Source organism: Solanum stenotomum, chromosome 2 (genome assembly GCF_019186545.1).
Source record: "Solanum stenotomum isolate F172 chromosome 2, ASM1918654v1, whole genome shotgun sequence".
In the NCBI taxonomy this organism is placed as follows: domain Eukaryota; kingdom Viridiplantae; phylum Streptophyta; class Magnoliopsida; order Solanales; family Solanaceae; genus Solanum; species Solanum stenotomum.
The window spans coordinates 311,721-331,624 of NC_064283.1; the positions used below are offsets into that span (position 1 = coordinate 311,721).

The window sequence follows — 19,904 nt, forward strand, 5'->3', positions numbered from 1 at the left end:
TTTGTTTTGTTTTGTATCTTGTCATATTGCTTCTACTTGCACAACTAGCTTTAGTTTTCGGGAAAACCAGCCACACTTTCTTTTTTACCGGCCCATCTTTTAATAAGCGAAATCCCTTTGCCAACAGAATTCATTTTTAATGTAAATACATATCCAGAAGTTTTCGCTACTTAATCATACATGATAGCTAAATCTTGATTGTTCAGATGGATAGCTGCTCCCATTACATCTCTAATATGTGGATACAATTGAGCATAGAAAAGATTACACATAAATACAATTGAGCATAAAATACACAGAAAAGAAAAAAAGGATTCTACAAATATGGTTAACTGGCATAGTTCATTTTGTTATAGTACAATGAGATGATGTTGTTTTTCCATCTACTATTAGTGCCTGCTCCATTGCAAGACCACCAATATAATTGTCCAAGTTTACACGAGGAAGCAAGAAAGTGATGAGACTTGTCCTACATCAATTCCTTCGTCATTTCTAGTTGTCAGCCTCTCTTCTTTCTTTCTGTAAGCAAGTTTTCTTCGTTATGCAATCCATGTCTTGATCCGACAGCATAAAAATGATTAAAATACTAATATAATAATATTATATTAATATGGTTATAGTATAATTAATAAACATTCTTCATCTTATTGAATTCTCTATTGTGATTGTGACTTTTTTACAAATAGTATATCCTGATTAATAAAACTGATTAAATAGGTCTAAATTAGGTGTAATTATTTAAACCTAATAAACATACTTCTTTTTTAATATATGTCTTGTCTTGATTGGATTGTAACAGTTTCGTCAATTTAATTTACTAGTTTCGTTTCTATCATTTGTTTCTTGTACTTTCTTTTTCGGTAAAGCACAAAGAGCAATTTCTTTTTTCGCTACTACTATCATTCCACACAGAGTAAATAATAATGTGTTACTTCGTGTTTCACAAAAAAAAGAATTTCAAGAATTTGTGACATTTAATTTGGTGAAGGATAAAAAGTGCACTAATATTACAAATAAATATAAGGGACTATTATTACTCCATGTAAAAATTAAAGGATATCTTTGAATCTTAATGTAAAATAAGGGACTATTTTCGACCTTTTCTCATCTCACTTGTAATAGAAGAGAAGAAGAAGAAGAAAAAAAAAAGGTCACTCTAGAAAGTTCACCTGCAGAAGCTGAAGTAGAGCGGCGTTCAATTTTGGGTACGAATCTCCTCAAAGGAGAGAGCAGTAAAGTAATTCATTGAGGCAAGTTTATCTCTTTCCTTTTTTGTTTGCTAGTTGTTTTTTTTTTTTTTTTCTAAATATTACTTTACTAGGGTTTTGTCTGGGATTTTACAGAGCTATCGGTTTTGCTTCAGTAAATTTGTTGTTTTCTGTGATGTTTTTGGTTCAAAGTACTTTGGTGGTGTGCTTGCTACTGATTTGGCAAATCAAATGTTCATGCTGGAGTTTTTTTGGAAAAGGGCCATTCTTGATGTGATGCTGCCCTTTTCTTGTTAAAGACTGATATAAGAGTGTTAAAAATCCTATCTTTCATGGCTGTTTTATCGTTTTCTCATCTTTGGCTTTAGGCTGTCCTAATGAGTAAAATGGGGAAAAAAATTAACCTTATGATTTAATTGTTCGTTCGGGTGCAGTGTGTTTCAATGGCAAATGGTCAGCACAGTAAGTTTCCTGTCTTTGTGTAGCTTGTTTGTATTTTCAAGACTTTGGGGAGAAATATGTTGCCTTTATACTAAGCTAAACGTGAAATGTCCTGTGTCTAGTTCCTGCCTGCTACGGCTAAACTCTTCGTGATTATGATGGTCAGCTGTAGGTGGTGTCTCTTTGGTTTGAAGCATGTAATCAAGTCTTTTGGTTAAGTCAGTGAAGATTCCCTCAAATAGGGATAGGAACTTGTTCTGGAGTAGATAAATCAACTTATATATGTAAGCGTGGACTTACGGATTGATGTTATATGTGAAGGACCCTGGAGCTTGTTTCACTGCTGATTTCTCTTCAGGTGTTGATGCATGTAAAACAGTTGTAGATTGGAGGGTTGAGAAGGATCGAGCCTCCGGCAGGAGTCTTGATTTTGGTTAGAAATTTGTTTGTAAGGGTAGTGTGGAAAATCTAGGGAACCTCAAATCTTACTAGTACTCCCTCCGTCCCATATTAGATGAGCACTTTCTGTTTTACATGGTGATTAAAAAATCATTAAGAGACCGATCAACTTTACTATTTTACCCTTTGTTCATGTTAATTAGCCTCTTGAAAAAAGAAATTATTGGATCTTTAAAATTTGTTTAAACTTCCAAAGGCCATATTAGTTGTAGGGGTAAAATGGAAAAAAAATTAATCAATTTTATCCTGATTTAGTAAGTGATCGAGTAATATAGGACAAATATTTTTAGTAAGCTGCCCTACTAATATGGGACGGAGGGAGTACTAATTTTCCACATAGGCAAAATATTTAAGAGTGGAGTGAAAACACACCTGAATAGGATAGAATAAATACAATGATTCAAACAACTAGGCCCAACTAATATTGGATTTGAAGCATATTTGATTGATTGGCGTTATTAATAAATACATACTTTATGCATTCAAACATTAATTTGATATAAATTTTTAGTTAGGGTAAATGGGGTGGTGGTGGGAAGCGAGAATGGAAAAAAACGATGAGGGCTCGCTTCCCGAAAGCGAAAAATGTGAAGCGACACACTTTTTTTCAAATAAAGCGGTATTTAGCATAAAAATAAAAAATACTAAATATGTATAGATAAATAATCAAGAACTGAATAGAGGTAACATATTCTTAGATTATAAAGTAAATAGATAGTCAATAATCCTGATAAATCATACACATTACGAACAGAGCAACAGAGCAGTAACTTTGAACCTCAAATCAGAAGAAAAAAGAACAGAGTAACACCACTTGAGTAGCATTAGAAACAGAAAATTGAAGGGAAAAAACCCCTAGTTACCAGAAAGAGAAGAAGAGAAACATATGCAGCACTGCAGAGAAACATAAAGAGAAGAAGAGAAGAGAACTAACCCGTAGCAGCAGTCGCAACAGTCGACCAAGGAGGGAAAATAATTGGAAAGATGTGCGCAAGTATATTTACAGACATAATAAAAAACCTTGCAGAATTTTTTTTTTAAAAAAAACTAATTAGCGCTTATCTCATTTAAGCGAGCTTTCGCTTCTCGCTTTTGGGACAGAAGCGCACACTTTTTCATTATCGCCTCGCTTCAAGGCATTAAAGCGCAACCCTGTCGCCTCGCTTAAAGCGAGAGCTTCAGCGCTTTTAACAACACTGAGGAAGGATCAGTCTATGCTTATTCTTTTTCTTGTCAAAGTCACACTCTTCCTCTGATCTTTTTCTTCGATTCAATCCTACAAAGTGAGTGAGATCTTTAATACATATGTTAATGCATCAGCAGTCAAATTCTCTATGCTCTAATCCCTGAGGCTAACTTCTTTGTCTTATAGCCTGCAGGAAGCTATCTTGCTTGACACATGTGTAAGCAGGAATTTAGAAATATCTGCAGAGCCACCTCACACTTTTTCCCCTGAAGCTAAAGTCGTTATCTTATAAACTGCAGGGAGGTAACTTGCTTGGTACAGCTGTAAAACATGAATCCAAATGAATCTGCAAAGTCTCATGCCAAACCTGATATCATTCTGACTGGGACTGCAAAAACATGTCCAAATGGACCGCCACTTGGTTTGGTTGACATAGGCAGTAGTGAGAATGCATACCTTTTTCGTGTTGCGCTTCCTGGTGTAAGGCATAAATGTAAGTACTTCTAAAAGAATTTCTCTACAGGTTAATTGTTACTATTGTCTATTTTCTGGAGTGGGTATAGTTAATGGGTGCAACTAGGGATGGCAATGGGGGCAGTGCGGGGCGGGTTGAGCTTAACCTGCAAAAAAATTTATCCGCCCTGCTCCGCATAACAACTTTTTTCATTTTCAACCCGTCCCGCATGAACCCGCCTCACATAATTTTTTTAATATTTTCTTTTTTCTAGTTAAGTTTGATACTAAAAATAAAATTCATAAAAATAACTTCATTTTTTCATTAAGTTGTATTAGTTTAATAGATAATGACTTAAAAAATTATTTTTTAAAGGTTAATTGGGAAACATGTAAGAAATTATTATTGAACCATTTTCATTAACTATCTTGAATATTTTAGTAGTTTTAAAGAAATTATCTTAATAAATAATGTTTTATTACTCTTATTAATGTAAAAAGTTAAATTAAGTTTGAACCCACACAAAATCACGTATACTCGCAACCCAACCCCCCCCCCCCCTTTCCCGCATTGGTTTTTAAAAACCCACTTCAACCCGCCCCGCCCTCCATTGCCATCTCTAGGTGCAACACTGATTATTTGATGCATACACATACTCTTTTTTTTTTGACATAGGTAACTGTTTCTATTTCTGTAACACAGTACCATATTTACAAAAGAACTCAAAATCTACTATCCTATCCTTAGAATGAGTCTAAGACATCAATGATAGAGACAATATCATTAGAGTATATCTGGTTACACCAAAAACATAAAGTCAAAATGCAATTCATTTTGACTTGTTCTATAGTATTCTCCATATTCTCAAAGACTCTAAGGTTCCTCTCCTTCCATGTTGTCCACCATACAGCAGGTACAGTGCTCCAGTTGTTTCTGTTTTTTGGAGTTCAGTGAACTCCTGCTTCTTCCCAACTGTGTAATGCTTCTGTGATTTTCCCTGGCATGGACCAAGATATGTTTTTGAGACATAGGAATAATCTCCATAGTTGACTTGTGACCTTGCAATGTATAAATAGATGAAGCACTGTTTCTGCAGTTTCCCCACAGAAAAAACATCTCGAACATAAAGGGATCCCCTTTTTCATCAAGTTATCTTGTGTCAGCACTACTTCCTTAGCCAATAACCAGACAAAGCAAGCTACTTTGTGTGGGATTTTGGCTTTCCAAATGTGTTTCCAAGGCCATCGAAGTATCTGCTGGTTTGGTTAGTTCATCTTCCTGTAGGCTGCATTTACTTTAAAAGTCCCGTTACTATTTCCCTGCCACTGTAGGATGTCTTGTCCAGCCTTCAAACCACTGAATTGGTTGATGGTGCTGAAGAATTTTGTTACTCTTGGTATTTCCCAATCATTGAGGTGTCTCTTGAACACAAATGATGCAGACACCTACTTAAATCTCTTTGATCATAATATGATGATTCTGAAATAAGTCATTCCTAGAAATTGGAATATAAGAATGTATTACAAACACTTGATATCAATTATCAATCAATCAATTCAGCTACACGGCTACACTAAGTAATTGGGGTTGGTTGGGTAAGTCTCCTGAATGATAAACACTTGCTATGCAGTGGTAAGATGATTGTAACATTAGGTTTTTGTAAAGTAGTGTTCAAATTTTGTGCAAGAGTATGATCTATATTATATTAAAAGCAAGAGTATCATTTACTATTTTCCTCAAATTATTAAAATTGTAGATTCTAAAATCAATTACAATTTTATCAACTTATAGCAATTCACGTACACTTGACTAGTATACTTAATGTGAAGGTAAGCGAAACTTTTAAGTAATGGAATTTAACAATCAGTTGATGTGTGTATACTGTACAGGTAATATCAAATTTGACATACAGAGAGAAGGGAGAGTCCGGATAGAAGGTGTGATTACAGAGAGTGAGGCTTTGAAAAACTCACTCAAGGGTTATGAGATGAAAGTTCAGCAGCTTCCGTCCCCTGGGCCTTTTACCATATCGTTCAATTTGCCAGGACCTATTGATCCCAGATTATGTTCCCCACAGTTTAGAACAGATGGCATTTTGGAAGTCATTGTGATGAAATATCAGATACCATTGGTTTCAGCTGAAGGTTTGCCTGAGAATTGGTACAATGGCTCTTTCCCAGCTCCTTGAATTCTATTTGGTCCACATTCCCCCCTATGACACATGGGAATTCTCTTGTAATGAATATAACACAGCATCAGGAACGACTTCTCAACTTCTAGGTAGCCATACCTGTACACCAAGGGTTTTTGCATTATATGCTCCACTCGAGATTTTGGTAATGTTGACTTGATTTTGAATCAAGTGTGTACTTTTATGGGGGAAAAATACTTCTTTTCCATCTTTATTATGGTCTATGTTTTTCTGTCTTTTCATCAGTTTATCATGAGTCCCCTAGTTGCCTGAGTACTGGGAAAACCATGAAAACGTAAGTAGGCAAGATTTTCAAGTCTGTTGATGTCTCGAGCGAGCTCTAGTTTATACATTATGTTTTAACAAAGTTTCTGTTCAGAATACTTTGTTTTCTCATTACAAAGAGCTTATATGCAAATTGGAAAGCATCATCACATCCTGATATGTGATTGACGACCTGCAGTTTTCACTGTGCAACCATGCTGTCAAATGTAATAGTGACAATGTGTAAAACTAGGTGTTTGCAAACAGCAAGAAATACAAATCTCCTTTTGTAATTGTTAGTATATTTTTAAGTGTTGGGAGTCTAACAAGCATCTCATAAGTTTGTCAACAATGATACAAAATTAGTCCATTTTACTTGCTGTTAAAGCAACAAATGTCTTGTCAAATATGTGTTGCATGGTGTGTGAGTAATATAATAGTCAAGGGCGAGATCCTTAGTTTTCTGCGTTTCCATATTAGTTGGGGACAACAACTGTTAGGTGTGAAGCAAATACATCAATTATATATATACTAAGCATATATTAAGGATGCAAGTAAGTATTTATGATGTATAATCTTATACTTTGACCTTTCCACCCTAAATCATTATTGGAATTCTGTTTTTTCTTTATTAGAATGACAGATGATGTTGGTTAGTTTAAGGGCCCAGCTCTAATTAAGAATTTGCAAGTCTTCCAACCAATGAAAAACGTGAATGTTTAAATCTTTGTAAAGTCATCAAATACCGATTTTATGATTCATTACAAATGTTATTTTACTTACACAACCCTTTTTATACGAGATCAGTAAAAGTTAGTATCAAGATCGATTTTTATATGAGATCAGTAAAAGTTAATATCAAGATCGATCAATTGAGATATTCTTAGGGTCATTTTCTTCCATTTAAATTGTAACTGGTCAAGCTCGGGAGTGTAGCTGAGGAGATTCATACGGTAGAGCTGAGGAGATTCATACGAACATCCTTTTCTCTGCATTTTGAACCCTGTAGTGAAAATATTGTCTCCACCGTGGGTCAAGCATGACGTACTATAGAGTTTGGCTCCACCGCGGGTGACGTAATATAGAGTTTGTTAATACGATGATATAATCAAGTTTCACAATTATTCGCATCTTCAATAGTATCATCAGCAAACCACACATTTCTATATTATATTTTTCTATTTCAAAGTCTTCCCCTTCCCTTTTCCACGAAATTGCTTTCAAAAATCCATAAATATCTACATATATCCAACTCAAAACAAACAAATCATTCTGTGTATATTCATTCCTCTTAAACCAAGAAAAAAATGGCACTCAAAGTCCTTACTGACCTTGACTCCGCAAGAACACAATACTACCACTTTAAGGCTATTATCATAGCCGGTATGGGCTTATTCACCGATGCGTATGACCTCTTTTGTATCCCTCCAATCATGAAACTCATCGGGTAGAATCTACTACCGATCCCCTACGGACTCTAACAACCTTTACGAGGTCCCTAGAGCTGTCACGTCTGCTATGATCGTGACAGCCCTTTTAGGGACCGTTATAGGTCAGTTAGTTTTTGGCCGATTAGGTGACCTAATCGGCCGACGCAAAGTCTACGGCTTTGCTCTAATGATTATGGTGTTGAGCTCATTTGGATGTGGACACTCAATATGTACGTCTAGGACTTGTGTTTTACTAAGTCTTGGATTTTTTAGGTTTTTATTGGGAATTGGGATAGGTGGAGATTACCCTTTATCAGCCACAATTATGTCTGAATTTGCTAATAGAAAAACTAGGGGTGCTTTTATTGCTGGAGTTTTTTCAATGCAAGGATTTGGTATACTTGCTAGTTCAACTGTCACAATGATTGTTTGTTCAATTTTTAATCGTGCTAATGGAGGAAATGATGGTGCTGATTTGGCTTGGAGATTAATACTTATGATTGGTGCTATTCCTGCTGGACTCACTTATTATTGGCGCATGATGATGCCCGAGACCGCCAGGTACTTACATCCCAATTTATATGACACACTTTCATCATCTTTTAAGTTCCAGATAGGATAGAAAAATATCTCACTTATATGTTTTAATGATAGGTATACGGCTTTAGTCGAAAGAAATGTGCCACAAGCAGCCAGGGACATGGAAAAAGTACTTGATATTTCAGCGAGTCAAATTGTTGAGGAATTTTCTACTTACTTACCAAATTCACCGAGATCTAATTATTCACTTTTCTCCAAAACTTTCATTCATAGCCATGGCCTTGATCTTTTTGCTTGTTCAATTTCATGGTTCCTAGTTGATATTGTTTTCTATAGCAGCAATCTGTTTCAATCCCAAATATACAAAAGATATTTAAGTAATAACCACAATGTCAATGCATTTCAAGAAGCTTTTGAAGTTGCAAAAATTCAGGCTATTATTGCAATTTGTTCAACAATTCCTGGCTATTTTGCAACAATGTACTTCATTGATCGAATTGGGAGAGTCAAAATTCAAATAATGGGATTTTTCTTCATGGCAATTACCTTATTGGCAATTGGAATTCCATATTACTCCTATTGGAATAATAACACGAATATAGGGTTCATGTTTTTGTATGGACTAACATTCTTCTTCTCCAATTTCGGTCCAAACACGACTACCTTCATCGTGCCCGCGGAACTTTTCCCTGCTCGTTTCAGAACAACATGTCATGGAATTTCTGGAGCTGTAGGAAAATTGGGCGCGATAATCGGGTCGATAGGATTTTTATGGGCTTCTCATAATAAAAAAGATGGATATAATGAAGGAATTGGAATGACAGCCTCTTTAATATTACTAGCTGGAGTTTGTGTAGTGGGAATGATCACTACATATTTTTTCACTAGTGAGACTATGGGAAAATCACTTGAGGAAAATGAAAATATTGGTCATCAAAATGAAAGCGTTGGTGTTAGGGCTTAATGATTATTAATTTTTCCACGTCTCGTGTTTGTTAAATTGAAATTATATTTTTTCAACTTTTCTTGTATGAGTTTTCATATGTGTACATATTAGTGAGTTGACTTAAAGTGTACTTCATGACCATATATGTGGTAGAGCATGAAGTTGATTTTGATACCAATAGTTATTATCATAAGTTGATTTTTCATCGTCTTCAAATTCAAGATTTCAATTTCTTTATAGTAATATCTCCATTGATTAAAATTTTAAAAAATAAATAAATATTTTTTAGAAATAGAAAAATCTGTCTTTCGAAAGCAGAAAAAAATATTTTTTTTACCAAAGGCACGGTTGGTTTTGGAGCCTTGAGCAAAAATACAAATTGTTGCATTGACAAAAAAATAAAAATTCAAATTGACTAGTCAAATACAAACTATTACTCTCTTTTAAAGTACTTATTTTGAAAATATTTTTTAAAATAAATAAGTTTTAACAACTTGATCAAACAAATACTCCCTTCGTAACAAATTACTTGCTATTTTAAAAGTTTAAGAAAAAATTAATTATTATTATTATTATCATTTTTTCTAAGTAATAATTGTTCTTGAAAACTGTAAAATACTTCAATTATGATATTGATAACATATAAATACAATAAATATTCAATAAAAAAATTATATTTAAAACATAAAAAGAAAAAGAATCTTTCTAATTATATCTTCTTTAAGGAACACATAAAAAAAATACGCTACATAATTTGAAACGGAAAAAAAGAGTATACTTAATATGAAAAGTTTGTTTCAAACTTTGCCGGCCACACATCATTCTCCAATAAGGGACAACTTTCAACATGTGCCCTACTAATTAACTCTGACTAAATTAAAATTAATGTCTCTCTATTTTATCCATTAAAATGAAAAGTTATGTAAAAAATAATTAAAAAACTATAAAAGGTAGAGTTAAATCCCAAAAAAAAAAAAAAACAGTAATTCATTAAGAAATTTATTACATCGTACGTAAAATGTTGTAGTACATTAAAACTTGTTAATCAAAGATAACAGAGTGCCTGTTGAATCAGAAATAAAACATTAATTCAGAAGAAAAAAAACATTTATAAAATAGCCACTTGGTTGTGCTCACTTCTTTTTGAGTGGGAAAGAGACCATTTTGTTAATACCACAAAGTCCTTCAGGTTTGCCTGTATTTCTCTTCATCCTAATAAAGCCCTTTTCTCCCCATTTGGGCCCCCATGAATTCTTCACAATGATGTAATCTGCTCCTTTTGTGGATCCATATCCTACTGCTGACACTCCATGATCCAAATCTGTTCCACAATGCCCATCAAACACACCCTGCATGCATACCATTTTTCAATCATCATCGTTATAGAAAAGTTTGACTGATAACGTTATTGTAGAAACAATAATGCTATAACATGCATGTTCTATAACTATTAGGGGGGAATTAATTAGGATGTTTACCCCACTATAGAATTGAAAATCTCTAGTAGAAGCCTCAATGGCCACACTCAAAGGTTGATTTGCAAGTGCTTTCAATAGACTTTGTTCATCATTGGTTGGCACATCATGGTAACCATCAATAGTAACCACCTCTGACTCATCCTAAAACATTTAAATATATCCTCAATTAATACCAACAATTATAGTATTATTAAGGGAAGTAATTAACATTCTTTCTACATATTTACTCTTTTTTCATCACAAGTGCCTTCTTCCATGAGGTAAGGATAATCATCCTCTTTGTGAAGACCACCATTAGATACAATGAATTGGAATGCGTAATCCATTAGGCCTCCATTGCAACCATTGTTATAAGTTGTGTCACAGTCTATCAACTCTTGTTCAGACAAGGATGTCAAATTCCCTGTCTTTATTTGGTTAATTCCCTCTACTGCCGCCACCGTTGAAAACGCCCAACAACTCCCTACATACATACAATACAGTGACGTACTCAGAATTTCATCACATCAAAGTAACATATAGTAATTATTGTGACCAAAATAGGGAACTTACCACATTGACCCTGGTTCTTGACAGGGGTGACAGCACCTTTTTTCCTCCAATCAACAGACTTAGGCAAATCCACAAAATCTCTATAGGCAAATTCTTCTTGAGATAATTGTTCTCTTTTGTTAAGCAAATCTTGATCAACTTTAAGTCCTAAATACATTTTCTTGAACTCATCATGGCTCAAATCAGAAAACTCATTTAGACCAAGCCAATAGTTGGTAACAATTTTATTCCTTTCATCAATATGCTTCAAATTTTCCTTGAAAATCTCAAACCTATGCAATTTCTCTTCAATGCTCTTATAAATCTTGCCATGTTTATCCATCCATTTATCGAAGAGATTTATGAGCTTATCGATACAAGTCAAGTCATCAGAGGAGTATCCCACGATGGAATGATCGCGAGCCAATGAGGTGCAGGCCAGGAGGGAAATTGAAAATAAAACAAGAAGTGAAAATTTTGTAACAGAGAAAAGAGCCATGTTTTTTTTTTTGAATAGTATAGTATGAATATTGTTTGTGTTTAGAATGAATGAGAAATAGAGAGGGAGAGTTGGGTTTATATAGGGTATGTAAGTTTGCTTTGAAGCAAAGTTTTTATTTTATTAATTAATTGTATAGTAGCATAAGTAGTAGGAAATTCAGTGCACGCTGAGACTTAAAGCATGGTGCTTTATTGGCTTTGGATTGAAAGGAAAGTTTGCTTTTCTTTGAATATTCAAAATTCTGACCATACATGTGATGTTTATGCTATACTACTCTTTTTACATTGCAATTCTTGATTATGACTCATATATATGGGCCCTTTTGTTATGAGTATGTCTTTCCACATGCACAAGGCCCAAATAACTGTTTGGGAATGAGCCCAATCAACATTATCGTTGCAAAATAGATACTTGGTTCTAGTTGATTCACTAGCCACTAGATCGATGAAAAATGCTTGCCCTTGCCGTAACTGACTGTGAGGATTGGTTGTCAATACATCAATCTTTTCCTTTCATTCTTGTTTTTTACTTCCGAATTGGTCAATTGTTCTCTTTATAGTCAAGTGGTTTTCAACTTCTTTCTTAGTCGGTAACAACTCAACATTTTTGACAAAATTAAATTGATCATTTTTATTTTACGTTGAGCAGCAAAGCAAAAATGATAAAGAGACACCGGCAGGCATAGTCAAAATCGATGAAAGATTTGTATAACTTCATCTTATATTCAATCTAACTATCATGTTCATCAATCACTAACAAATTGTACCAAATCGTTACTATTTAAAGCTACATGAAATTAAAAAGTTTGTGGCATGAAAGTAATGGCAAATATATCATGCTTAACTTAACTGATTTGATGGATTAATTACAAATCATATTAAAATCAATCACCAAATTCTCTATCACCATTTGCACAGAATTTAGCAATCATGAGAAGTGACGGGTCGGGTTCCAATCTCATATGCATATATAGTCAATTCTTAAATCACCCTTAAATATAAATCTAACTACAGACATCATCAAAACACACTCAATAGCTTTACGTATTAAATCTTACATCAAACTATTATATACTAGTAACAAACAAATTAAAACGGAGTAAGTAATAGACAAGGTTATATATATAATATTTTTCTTACATAAATGAAAAAAACTAAAGGAACAAGCAACATGCAGGTTTCAGAATAAAGCAACCTGAATTAATTACATATAGCTAAAGGGTAGCTCTTTATATTATAGGGATGACATAACACTAGTCATAGCTACATACTACTAGAGATGGAGAGGCCAAGATTCTGCAGCAATTTTGATGGGACAACTATCCATCACAACATTATTGAAATAATTGCATGGTATAATCCCCTCCTCCATTCCCGCTAAACTACTACTCCAATCGGAATTCATCACAAAATCATTTTGATCGTTATTGTTGTAACATAACGGAGAAGATAAGTAGTTGCCTTGTGATGATTTCATGCAAATTTGTTGATTGATCACAACGCTATTGGATGAGTTTTTGTTTGTCATATCCTCCTCTTGTTTGTTGTCTTTGTATCTTTTGGTTGAGGAAAAGGCAACATTATTATTCATTGGTAATAGGTTTGTTGTTTGGGAAACATTAAAGAGGGATTTCAATAGGTCATTTTCATGGTGCTGAAATAGATAAAGGTTATTGTGTGATATTTGTAATGTTTTTGGATTTGTTGTTAAAGGTGAATTCACTGCTGATGATGACCATGTTTTTAAAGTAGGGTATGTAGACCCACCACCACTACCTGCCCCTTCATATATTGCATTTTTCTTCTCCCCTACTTTGTGTAGTATTCTGCATATCACCCATTCCTCCTGCCAACCATATTAAATCACATTAAAGCACCTAACAACTCATGTTGCTCATCACATTCTCCCAAAATGTCCTAAACTTATACCAAGCAACAATAATTACATATTCAATGTAATAAATAGAGTAGTGCACATAAACTTTATTCCTACCTAGCTTCAAAATAGAAACGTTGTTTCCGATAATAATTAGTAACCTTCACATAACTCAAGTAATAGTAACATTTATGCTTCTCTAACGTAATAGAGTAGTTCTCTAAATATATTTCAAGTCACAGCAATTCATGAATATCACTCCTAGTTTAATTTAGGTTAGGTTAGGGAATCCCTTCAACGTGAAATTATTAACATCAACATGATTTTTCACTATACATTAATGTTAGATTTTTATGAATCAGAAAATTGTGAATAAATAGTATATAAAAACACCATCATTCATCTATCAATCCATCCATCCATCAATCAATTCACATCATGAATTTACATATCACGAGACTTTATAATAAGTCAACCCCAAAAAGGACAAAAACTCATACACCCAACAATTATATATGTATATTATATTTAAGTAAAATTAAAAATGAAGGCAAAATGTACCTTAGAAGAGTAACGGTAAGAGAAATCACCGTCAAGACGGTATTCATGCATAACCCACTTAGTTTTCTCACCCCTTGGAGCTCTTCCTTTGTAAAAAACAAGTGTTTTCTTCATTCCAAGGAGTGCTCCGTTAGTTGCACTGTAAACTTCACGGTCTTTACCGGTTGCTTTCCAATAACCCGCTCCGGTTGCCCGGTTCGTCCTTAACCCGGTTGGGTATTTCCGGTCCCTCAAGCTAAAAAAATACCACTCTCTTTCACCCATCTTTGCCACTTCTGTAATAATTTCACTTCCAAAATTAAATTATTTCACATATATACATTGCGAGTTACAAATTTGGTAGAATTTAGTAATTTTGACTAACAATAATAGACTAGTCATAAGTAATGGAGTTAACGTATCACATATGATATGGGGTCGGTTATGTTAAGAAATTCACTATCTAGAACCTCTAAATTATTCTTTTTCTAGTATTTACTGAAAATTTTGAATCCGTTTGAGTTAATGATGAGAGATGAGCAAGATATTTTATTTTTTCCAACAAATAATGGGGAATGGTCAAAGGGTACATGTATTATTATGAAAAGTTGGTATCTCATTAATGATATGAAGATATAATATCAAAGAGAGATATGTCTAATAATTTCCAAAAAAATAAAATACTCATGATGAGAATATATGAGAAGAAGATCTTGGAAGTATTTAGACAATTAATACTATATATGATGTTGTAAAGGTAGCAAATATTAATGGAAAAGAATATAATATATGGTCTCTCATTAAATATTTCTAATGACAAAAGCCATAGAGAATTACATTAAACAGCTAGTATCTCTATTCTCTGTCATATAGTATATAAATTCCGCCATATGTTACAACACACGAGACAAACCCAAAAACCATTCTGGGGACAAATTATAAGGGTGATTTTAAAAAAACACACAAGCTTCTTTTTGAGTAATTAATTACTTTTATTTTCTTGTAATTAATTAATTAAGAATTTATTTTTAAATTTTGACTATGAAATTTGATAAGATAATATTTACAAGTTGAGGAAATACTGATTTTGATCTTCTACTTACAAAACTTCAAATTATTTTCATCATGTTCAGACACAAACTTAAAAACCTGAAATTTTCAAGTTTCTAAAAAGTTTGAATAAGTATGTATAATATTATGTACCTGGAAGTTCCCAGGGCTCACATCTGTTGAGATCAACTTGAGGAATTTGAATACCAGCAGAAAAAGTAGCATTGAAGACCTTAGAGGCTAAGTAAAAAGTGATAAGCTCTTCATCAGTAGGATGAAACCTAAAACCAGGTGGAAGACCTTGTTCATTTATCATCTCCTCTCTATTCAGTTCACACAATATTTCTTCCATTGCCAACATCTCTTCTCTAACTCTAAAAGTGATTGATTTATTTTCAAGATATGTATGTGGTTATAATAATAACAACAAATTATTAAAGTGGAGGTAGCATGCATTTATTTATATAGTACAAAACAAAACAAAATAGACACTGAAACCAAAGGAGAATTGAAAGGCAAGTGTGAGAGAAGAGAGTAATACTATATAATGAGGTTAGGGAACAAGTGGTGGCCGGGGTAATAATGTAATTGAATAATGCAAGGTGAGGGGTACTAAAATAGGTAAAAGTAAATAGAGAATGCAGATAGCAATAGATACATTTAGGAAAACGAGAGATTTTGGCCTTTGGAGAGAGAGAGAGAAAGTAAATGCAGAAATTTGGTTTGGTGGAAAGAGAAGAGAGAGATTTATGCGTGCGTGTGTGAGTATGTTTTTTAACATACGAGTACCATTCTGTACTGTTGTAGTCAGATATACTATTAGTATTTTTTTGGGCAGATGGCCTTAATCACACACATAGAGTGCTCTACACTAGGAAAACGACGTTATATATGATATCACTATATATCTTAGTATTTATTATGATTCCAATCCCAAAATATATGTTGCTTTAGCTTCAATCCTTTTTCTTTATTGTAATTTGGGATGGTAACGGGGGGAGAGACTGATAAAAATGTTACATATTGTATTAGCATCGTGGGTTGGATGAAATGAGAATTCGTTTTGGGAGTTATGAGGTGGTTAGATCGAGTATACGATGTATAGGAAGGAGTGTTGGACTGTTAAGAATTCGCAAATCCAGAAATTGTGGGTACAAAAATGGGAATGTGTGAACATATGAGGAAGGATAAGATTAGAATGAAGACATATAGGATAAGGTAGGAGTCATGACTTCAATGGTGGATAAGATGAGTAAAGTGAGGCAGAGATAATTCAGGCATATGAAGAGGCCTTAATGAAGATGTGCGAGAGGTTGACAATTGTGAATTCGACAAGGGTTTAGGTAGACCAAAAGAAGTATTGAGGAGAATTAATTAGATAGGATATGGCGCATGTTCAAGAGGATTGGAAGGTCACAAATCAGGATAAAATATAAGTAGTTAATTAGTCGTGTGTTGTCTTGTTGTCCTGCGGTTTAGACTTGGGATAGTTTAACGCCTCATACCCGTTTTAGTATCAGCACGTGTTTGCAATTTTTCGCGTAATCCCCTATCATGTGATTTATGTGACTGTCAATTATGAAATTACACTGCGTATATTATTATCGTGTAAGTTCATTGTCGTTCGTTGCATTTAAGACCATTCATGTAATGTATATATATTCAGGGTAATCAAGTTCCTAATGTATGTGAAAATAATTTACTGGGGTAGGTCTTAAAAAGTGATGAACTTGTAATATAATAATGTGACTAATTCAGAGTGGAGTATTTCAGTGAACTTATAATTTATGAGAAAAAATGCATTTAATGTTAATTAGATTAGGTGATACTATATAATTGTAGATATATAGTACCATTAATTAGGATACACGTGTGGGTAATAATACAAATAAATTGTAAGTAAGAAGTAGTATGTGCAGAGACTGTTAAAAGGAAAAAGCTGTAAAGGAAGTTGGATCTCTCACGTAAGCCTAATTAAGTTAACTACACTTTACTCTATAATTAACACAATCTACTTACTAGTCAGTACCAAGCTATAACATATAGTGGCAGGGGCCTCAGCATCTAAAAATATAATTTTATAACATAAAAGAAATCTGAATGAAGATTTATATGCAGTTGCACACGTACATTAACCTGCTCCTCTGCCATCCATACTTTTTCTTCAATTATTTCTTTCATATCTAGTATATGAAGTATTTCGTTTTTTTCTAACACTTTAAACTTTTAGATAGTATATATAATTGTTATAATGTATGATGAGAGAAGGCAATATCAAAGAGAATAACAACTTGAACAGGCTATAATATTACTACCGTTTATATGTTAGTTACGAACGTTGTAGTATCTGAATAAATAAAGAGTGTTGGTGGGTAGATCTCACATCTGGAATTTAATTGGAAAACAATGTGTGACTACTTGAGCGCCGTCCTCAATAGACAATAATATTACAATGGCCATGTTGGTACGTACCATTGATGGAGACTACACGCCCTTAGTGCACATATATATATATATATATATATATATATATAAAAAGGACCTCTGCATACGCTAAATACTAACTATATTACTCTACACATTAGCTACGATTTCTATTTAAGCATAATACATAAACATGATCCTTAATTTGACATCAGCAGGTAACTATGACGTTTAACTTTGTGTGTGCACAAATAAACATTTAAACTTGTATAAAACTGAATAAATAGACACATTCATCCTACATGACACCCTACATGGCAATTTTGTGTCATATATGACGTCATACGTGTATTATGTCATGTAGAATACGTGTGTTTACTTGTTTAATTTTATACAAATTTAAATGTCTACTTGTACAAACTCAAAGGTGGAGGGCATAGTTATCCGATGAAACCAAGTTAAAGTTCATATTTATGTATTATGTCTTCTATTTGCAACCATATGTTTTGGTTTAGTTTTACCTCTCTTCATTTTTATATCCAAGCATAGCATGCACGGACCATAACAAGACTTGTCTATTTAATTAATAATACATATAGTACGTACTATCTATGCAATGAACTAGATTTTCGGATCATGTTATTTTAAATTTGACTATTACTACTATTTTATATAATTTGTAGCTAGTTATATTAGGTTTAGGTAGCAGGGGATGGCAGAATGCACGTGTGAGGGCGGCTGTCATCAGATTAATTAAACTTGTCTCCACCAATAATAGCCACGCACCACCATATATCACCACTATTCACTACCCGCTAGCCACCTAGTAAGGGGAAAAAAATATTTCTTTATAAAATGTGTAGTTTATAATGAGTTATAGATATTTGTGTAATTTTATTTATAGTAAATTATTTTATTAAAAATAAAATAAAATTATTATTAAATATAAAATATATAACCTTTTTAAACGAAATAAAAAAAAAAAATTAGATTCGGCGTTGTCCCAGGGAAGGTGATATTTCCCTTCATTTAATGTCTCTAACTGCCCTATCTAACAGACCTCTTTTCTTCCACAAACTTGAAAAATATGCAGGAGTCGGGACCACTAATAACACAGACAACTTCTGCTGCATAATTGCTTAAAGTTTTTTTTTTTTTTTTTTTTTTAAAATGTCGATATTTCATAATATATTGTATTAGCACGGAAGTGAAATTTATTATATTCGTGCTTAAGCAAATTAAAAATATTGTAAATTTGTAATGAAATGATTTGTTAGAAAATTCACGTGTATTATCACCAAAACCTCCACCAAAAATTACTTGTATGTTATTGTATTTTATGCGATACACTTATATTACATTTTTGAAATAAGGAGATATGTGTATGGATCGTGAGTGTATTTGCTACTAAAATCAAAATTCTTGCTATATATATATCATTTTAAAAAGAGTAAATTTTAAGTTTAAAAATCATATTAGTGCGCTATAGCTATATTTTGTTATTTGCGCTACATAGCAAATATATGGATCATCTCATTTGTATAAATCGCAGGCATGCATCGTTTGTATAAAAAACGCAGCGATTGTATAGATATATCGGTTAGATAATTGTATATATGTAACTACTATGTACATGTATCAATGATTGTGTTTGTATATCTGCAGAAATTTTGAATTTGTATACAATTGAATCAAATTAAAACATTTGTATATCAAATATCTCTCGCTTATACAACACAAATTATACATTGTATTTTGCATAATTTGTGTTTGAATAAAGCAAGAAAGAGCGAAAGACAAAAGATAACTAGGCAGGGGAAGATTTGTATTGTATAATTATAAGTGTATAGGATGAAGAGGTATGTATTTGTATATATAGTTTTCTCTCGCTTTATACAAACATAATTTATATATTTGTGTTTGTATAAAGTGAGAGAGACGAGCGAGATAGGAAGAGTGGCGAGCGAGATTTCTGGGGAGAGGCAAATGGCAAAGTATTTGCTACGGATTAGAATTAAATGAAATCGTTGTTATTGCATTTATTTTGAATTAATAGTTTGTTATTTTATATAATTTTTCCTTTTAAAAAATACTTTTATTTCAAGTAAATATAAGGGTTATGTTTGTTGTATCGCGTAATTTTTCCCACATACTTTTGGAATACCAATTGGACCATTAGTTGGCCCATAAAGTGGAGTTAATAAGGTAAGCCCAGATGGAGTCATGGACCATCTAATCCATGCCCTGTGGGCTATGGTTTTCGTAGCTAATATACATGTATTGTTATTGAAAATATGTACTTTTAATATTTATTGAATCATTGTTAATTGATGAACTAACAATCCATATTCGTTAAATTAAAATTCTAAATTCGCCTATCACAAC

At 33.1% G+C, this 19,904-nt stretch overlaps 4 protein-coding genes across 5 annotated transcripts; 2 read left to right on the top strand and 2 right to left on the bottom strand.

The window, feature by feature from the left end:
• Nucleotides 1–1,106: 1,106 nt before the first annotated feature.
• LOC125856664 (increased DNA methylation 3) lies at nucleotides 1,107–6,156 on the top strand. Of its 2 annotated transcripts, none has more exons than XM_049536251.1 (3): nucleotides 1,107–1,237; nucleotides 3,594–3,787; nucleotides 5,638–6,156. In XM_049536251.1, exons 2-3 carry the CDS (start codon nucleotides 3,625–3,627, stop codon nucleotides 5,934–5,936), a joined length of 462 nt encoding a protein of 153 aa, XP_049392208.1. In that variant the 5' UTR covers nucleotides 1,107–1,237; nucleotides 3,594–3,624; the 3' UTR covers nucleotides 5,937–6,156. The 2 variants fall into 2 exon arrangements, with proteins under 2 accessions (XP_049392208.1, XP_049392209.1); XM_049536252.1 differs by having other exon boundaries at nucleotides 1,126–1,254; nucleotides 3,598–3,787.
• Nucleotides 6,157–7,441: 1,285 nt separating this feature from the next.
• Nucleotides 7,442–9,137, top strand: LOC125854583 (probable inorganic phosphate transporter 1-9). Its single transcript, XM_049534163.1, is given in 3 exon segments — nucleotides 7,442–7,648; nucleotides 7,650–8,194; nucleotides 8,288–9,137. Coding segments are annotated over 3 exon segments (1,533 nt in total). The 5' UTR covers nucleotides 7,442–7,510.
• Nucleotides 9,138–10,102: 965 nt separating this feature from the next.
• Nucleotides 10,103–11,673, bottom strand: LOC125856662 (cysteine protease XCP1-like). The gene is made up of 4 exons (XM_049536249.1): nucleotides 11,150–11,673; nucleotides 10,825–11,060; nucleotides 10,598–10,738; nucleotides 10,103–10,468 (listed from the first exon to the last, which is right to left on the bottom strand). The coding sequence occupies exons 1-4, from the start codon at nucleotides 11,625–11,627 to the stop codon at nucleotides 10,253–10,255; spliced, it is 1,071 nt and encodes a 356-aa protein (XP_049392206.1). The 5' UTR covers nucleotides 11,628–11,673; the 3' UTR covers nucleotides 10,103–10,252.
• Nucleotides 11,674–12,720: 1,047 nt separating this feature from the next.
• LOC125854438 (protein CUP-SHAPED COTYLEDON 3) lies at nucleotides 12,721–15,587 on the bottom strand. Its single transcript, XM_049533983.1, has 3 exons — nucleotides 15,249–15,587; nucleotides 14,067–14,341; nucleotides 12,721–13,475 (listed from the first exon to the last, which is right to left on the bottom strand). The coding sequence occupies exons 1-3, from the start codon at nucleotides 15,454–15,456 to the stop codon at nucleotides 12,903–12,905; spliced, it is 1,056 nt and encodes a 351-aa protein (XP_049389940.1). The 5' UTR covers nucleotides 15,457–15,587; the 3' UTR covers nucleotides 12,721–12,902.
• Between the last annotated feature and the right edge of the window lie 4,317 nt (nucleotides 15,588–19,904).

Bases quoted from the DNA above. Each gene is read 5' to 3' on its own strand.
- LOC125856664 (XM_049536251.1), top strand. From the start codon at position 3,625: ATGAATCCAAATGAATCTGCAAAGTCTCATGCCAAACCTGATATCATT. The intron at 3,788-5,637 runs GTAAGTACTTCT...TATACTGTACAG, and splicing joins TCCTGGTGTAAGGCATAAAT to GTAATATCAAATTTGACATA.
- LOC125854438 (XM_049533983.1), bottom strand. From the start codon at position 15,456: ATGTTGGCAATGGAAGAAATATTGTGTGAACTGAATAGAGAGGAGATG. The intron at 14,342-15,248 runs GTACATAATATT...AAATTATTACAG, and splicing joins TGAGCCCTGGGAACTTCCAG to AAGTGGCAAAGATGGGTGAA. The intron at 13,476-14,066 runs GTACATTTTGCC...TATGGTTGGCAG, and splicing joins CTTACCGTTACTCTTCTAAG to GAGGAATGGGTGATATGCAG.
- LOC125856662 (XM_049536249.1), bottom strand. From the start codon at position 11,627: ATGGCTCTTTTCTCTGTTACAAAATTTTCACTTCTTGTTTTATTTTCA. The intron at 11,061-11,149 runs GTAAGTTCCCTA...GTATGTATGTAG, and splicing joins CAAGAACCAGGGTCAATGTG to GGAGTTGTTGGGCGTTTTCA. The intron at 10,739-10,824 runs GTAAATATGTAG...TAAATGTTTTAG, and splicing joins GCACTTGTGATGAAAAAAGA to GATGAGTCAGAGGTGGTTAC.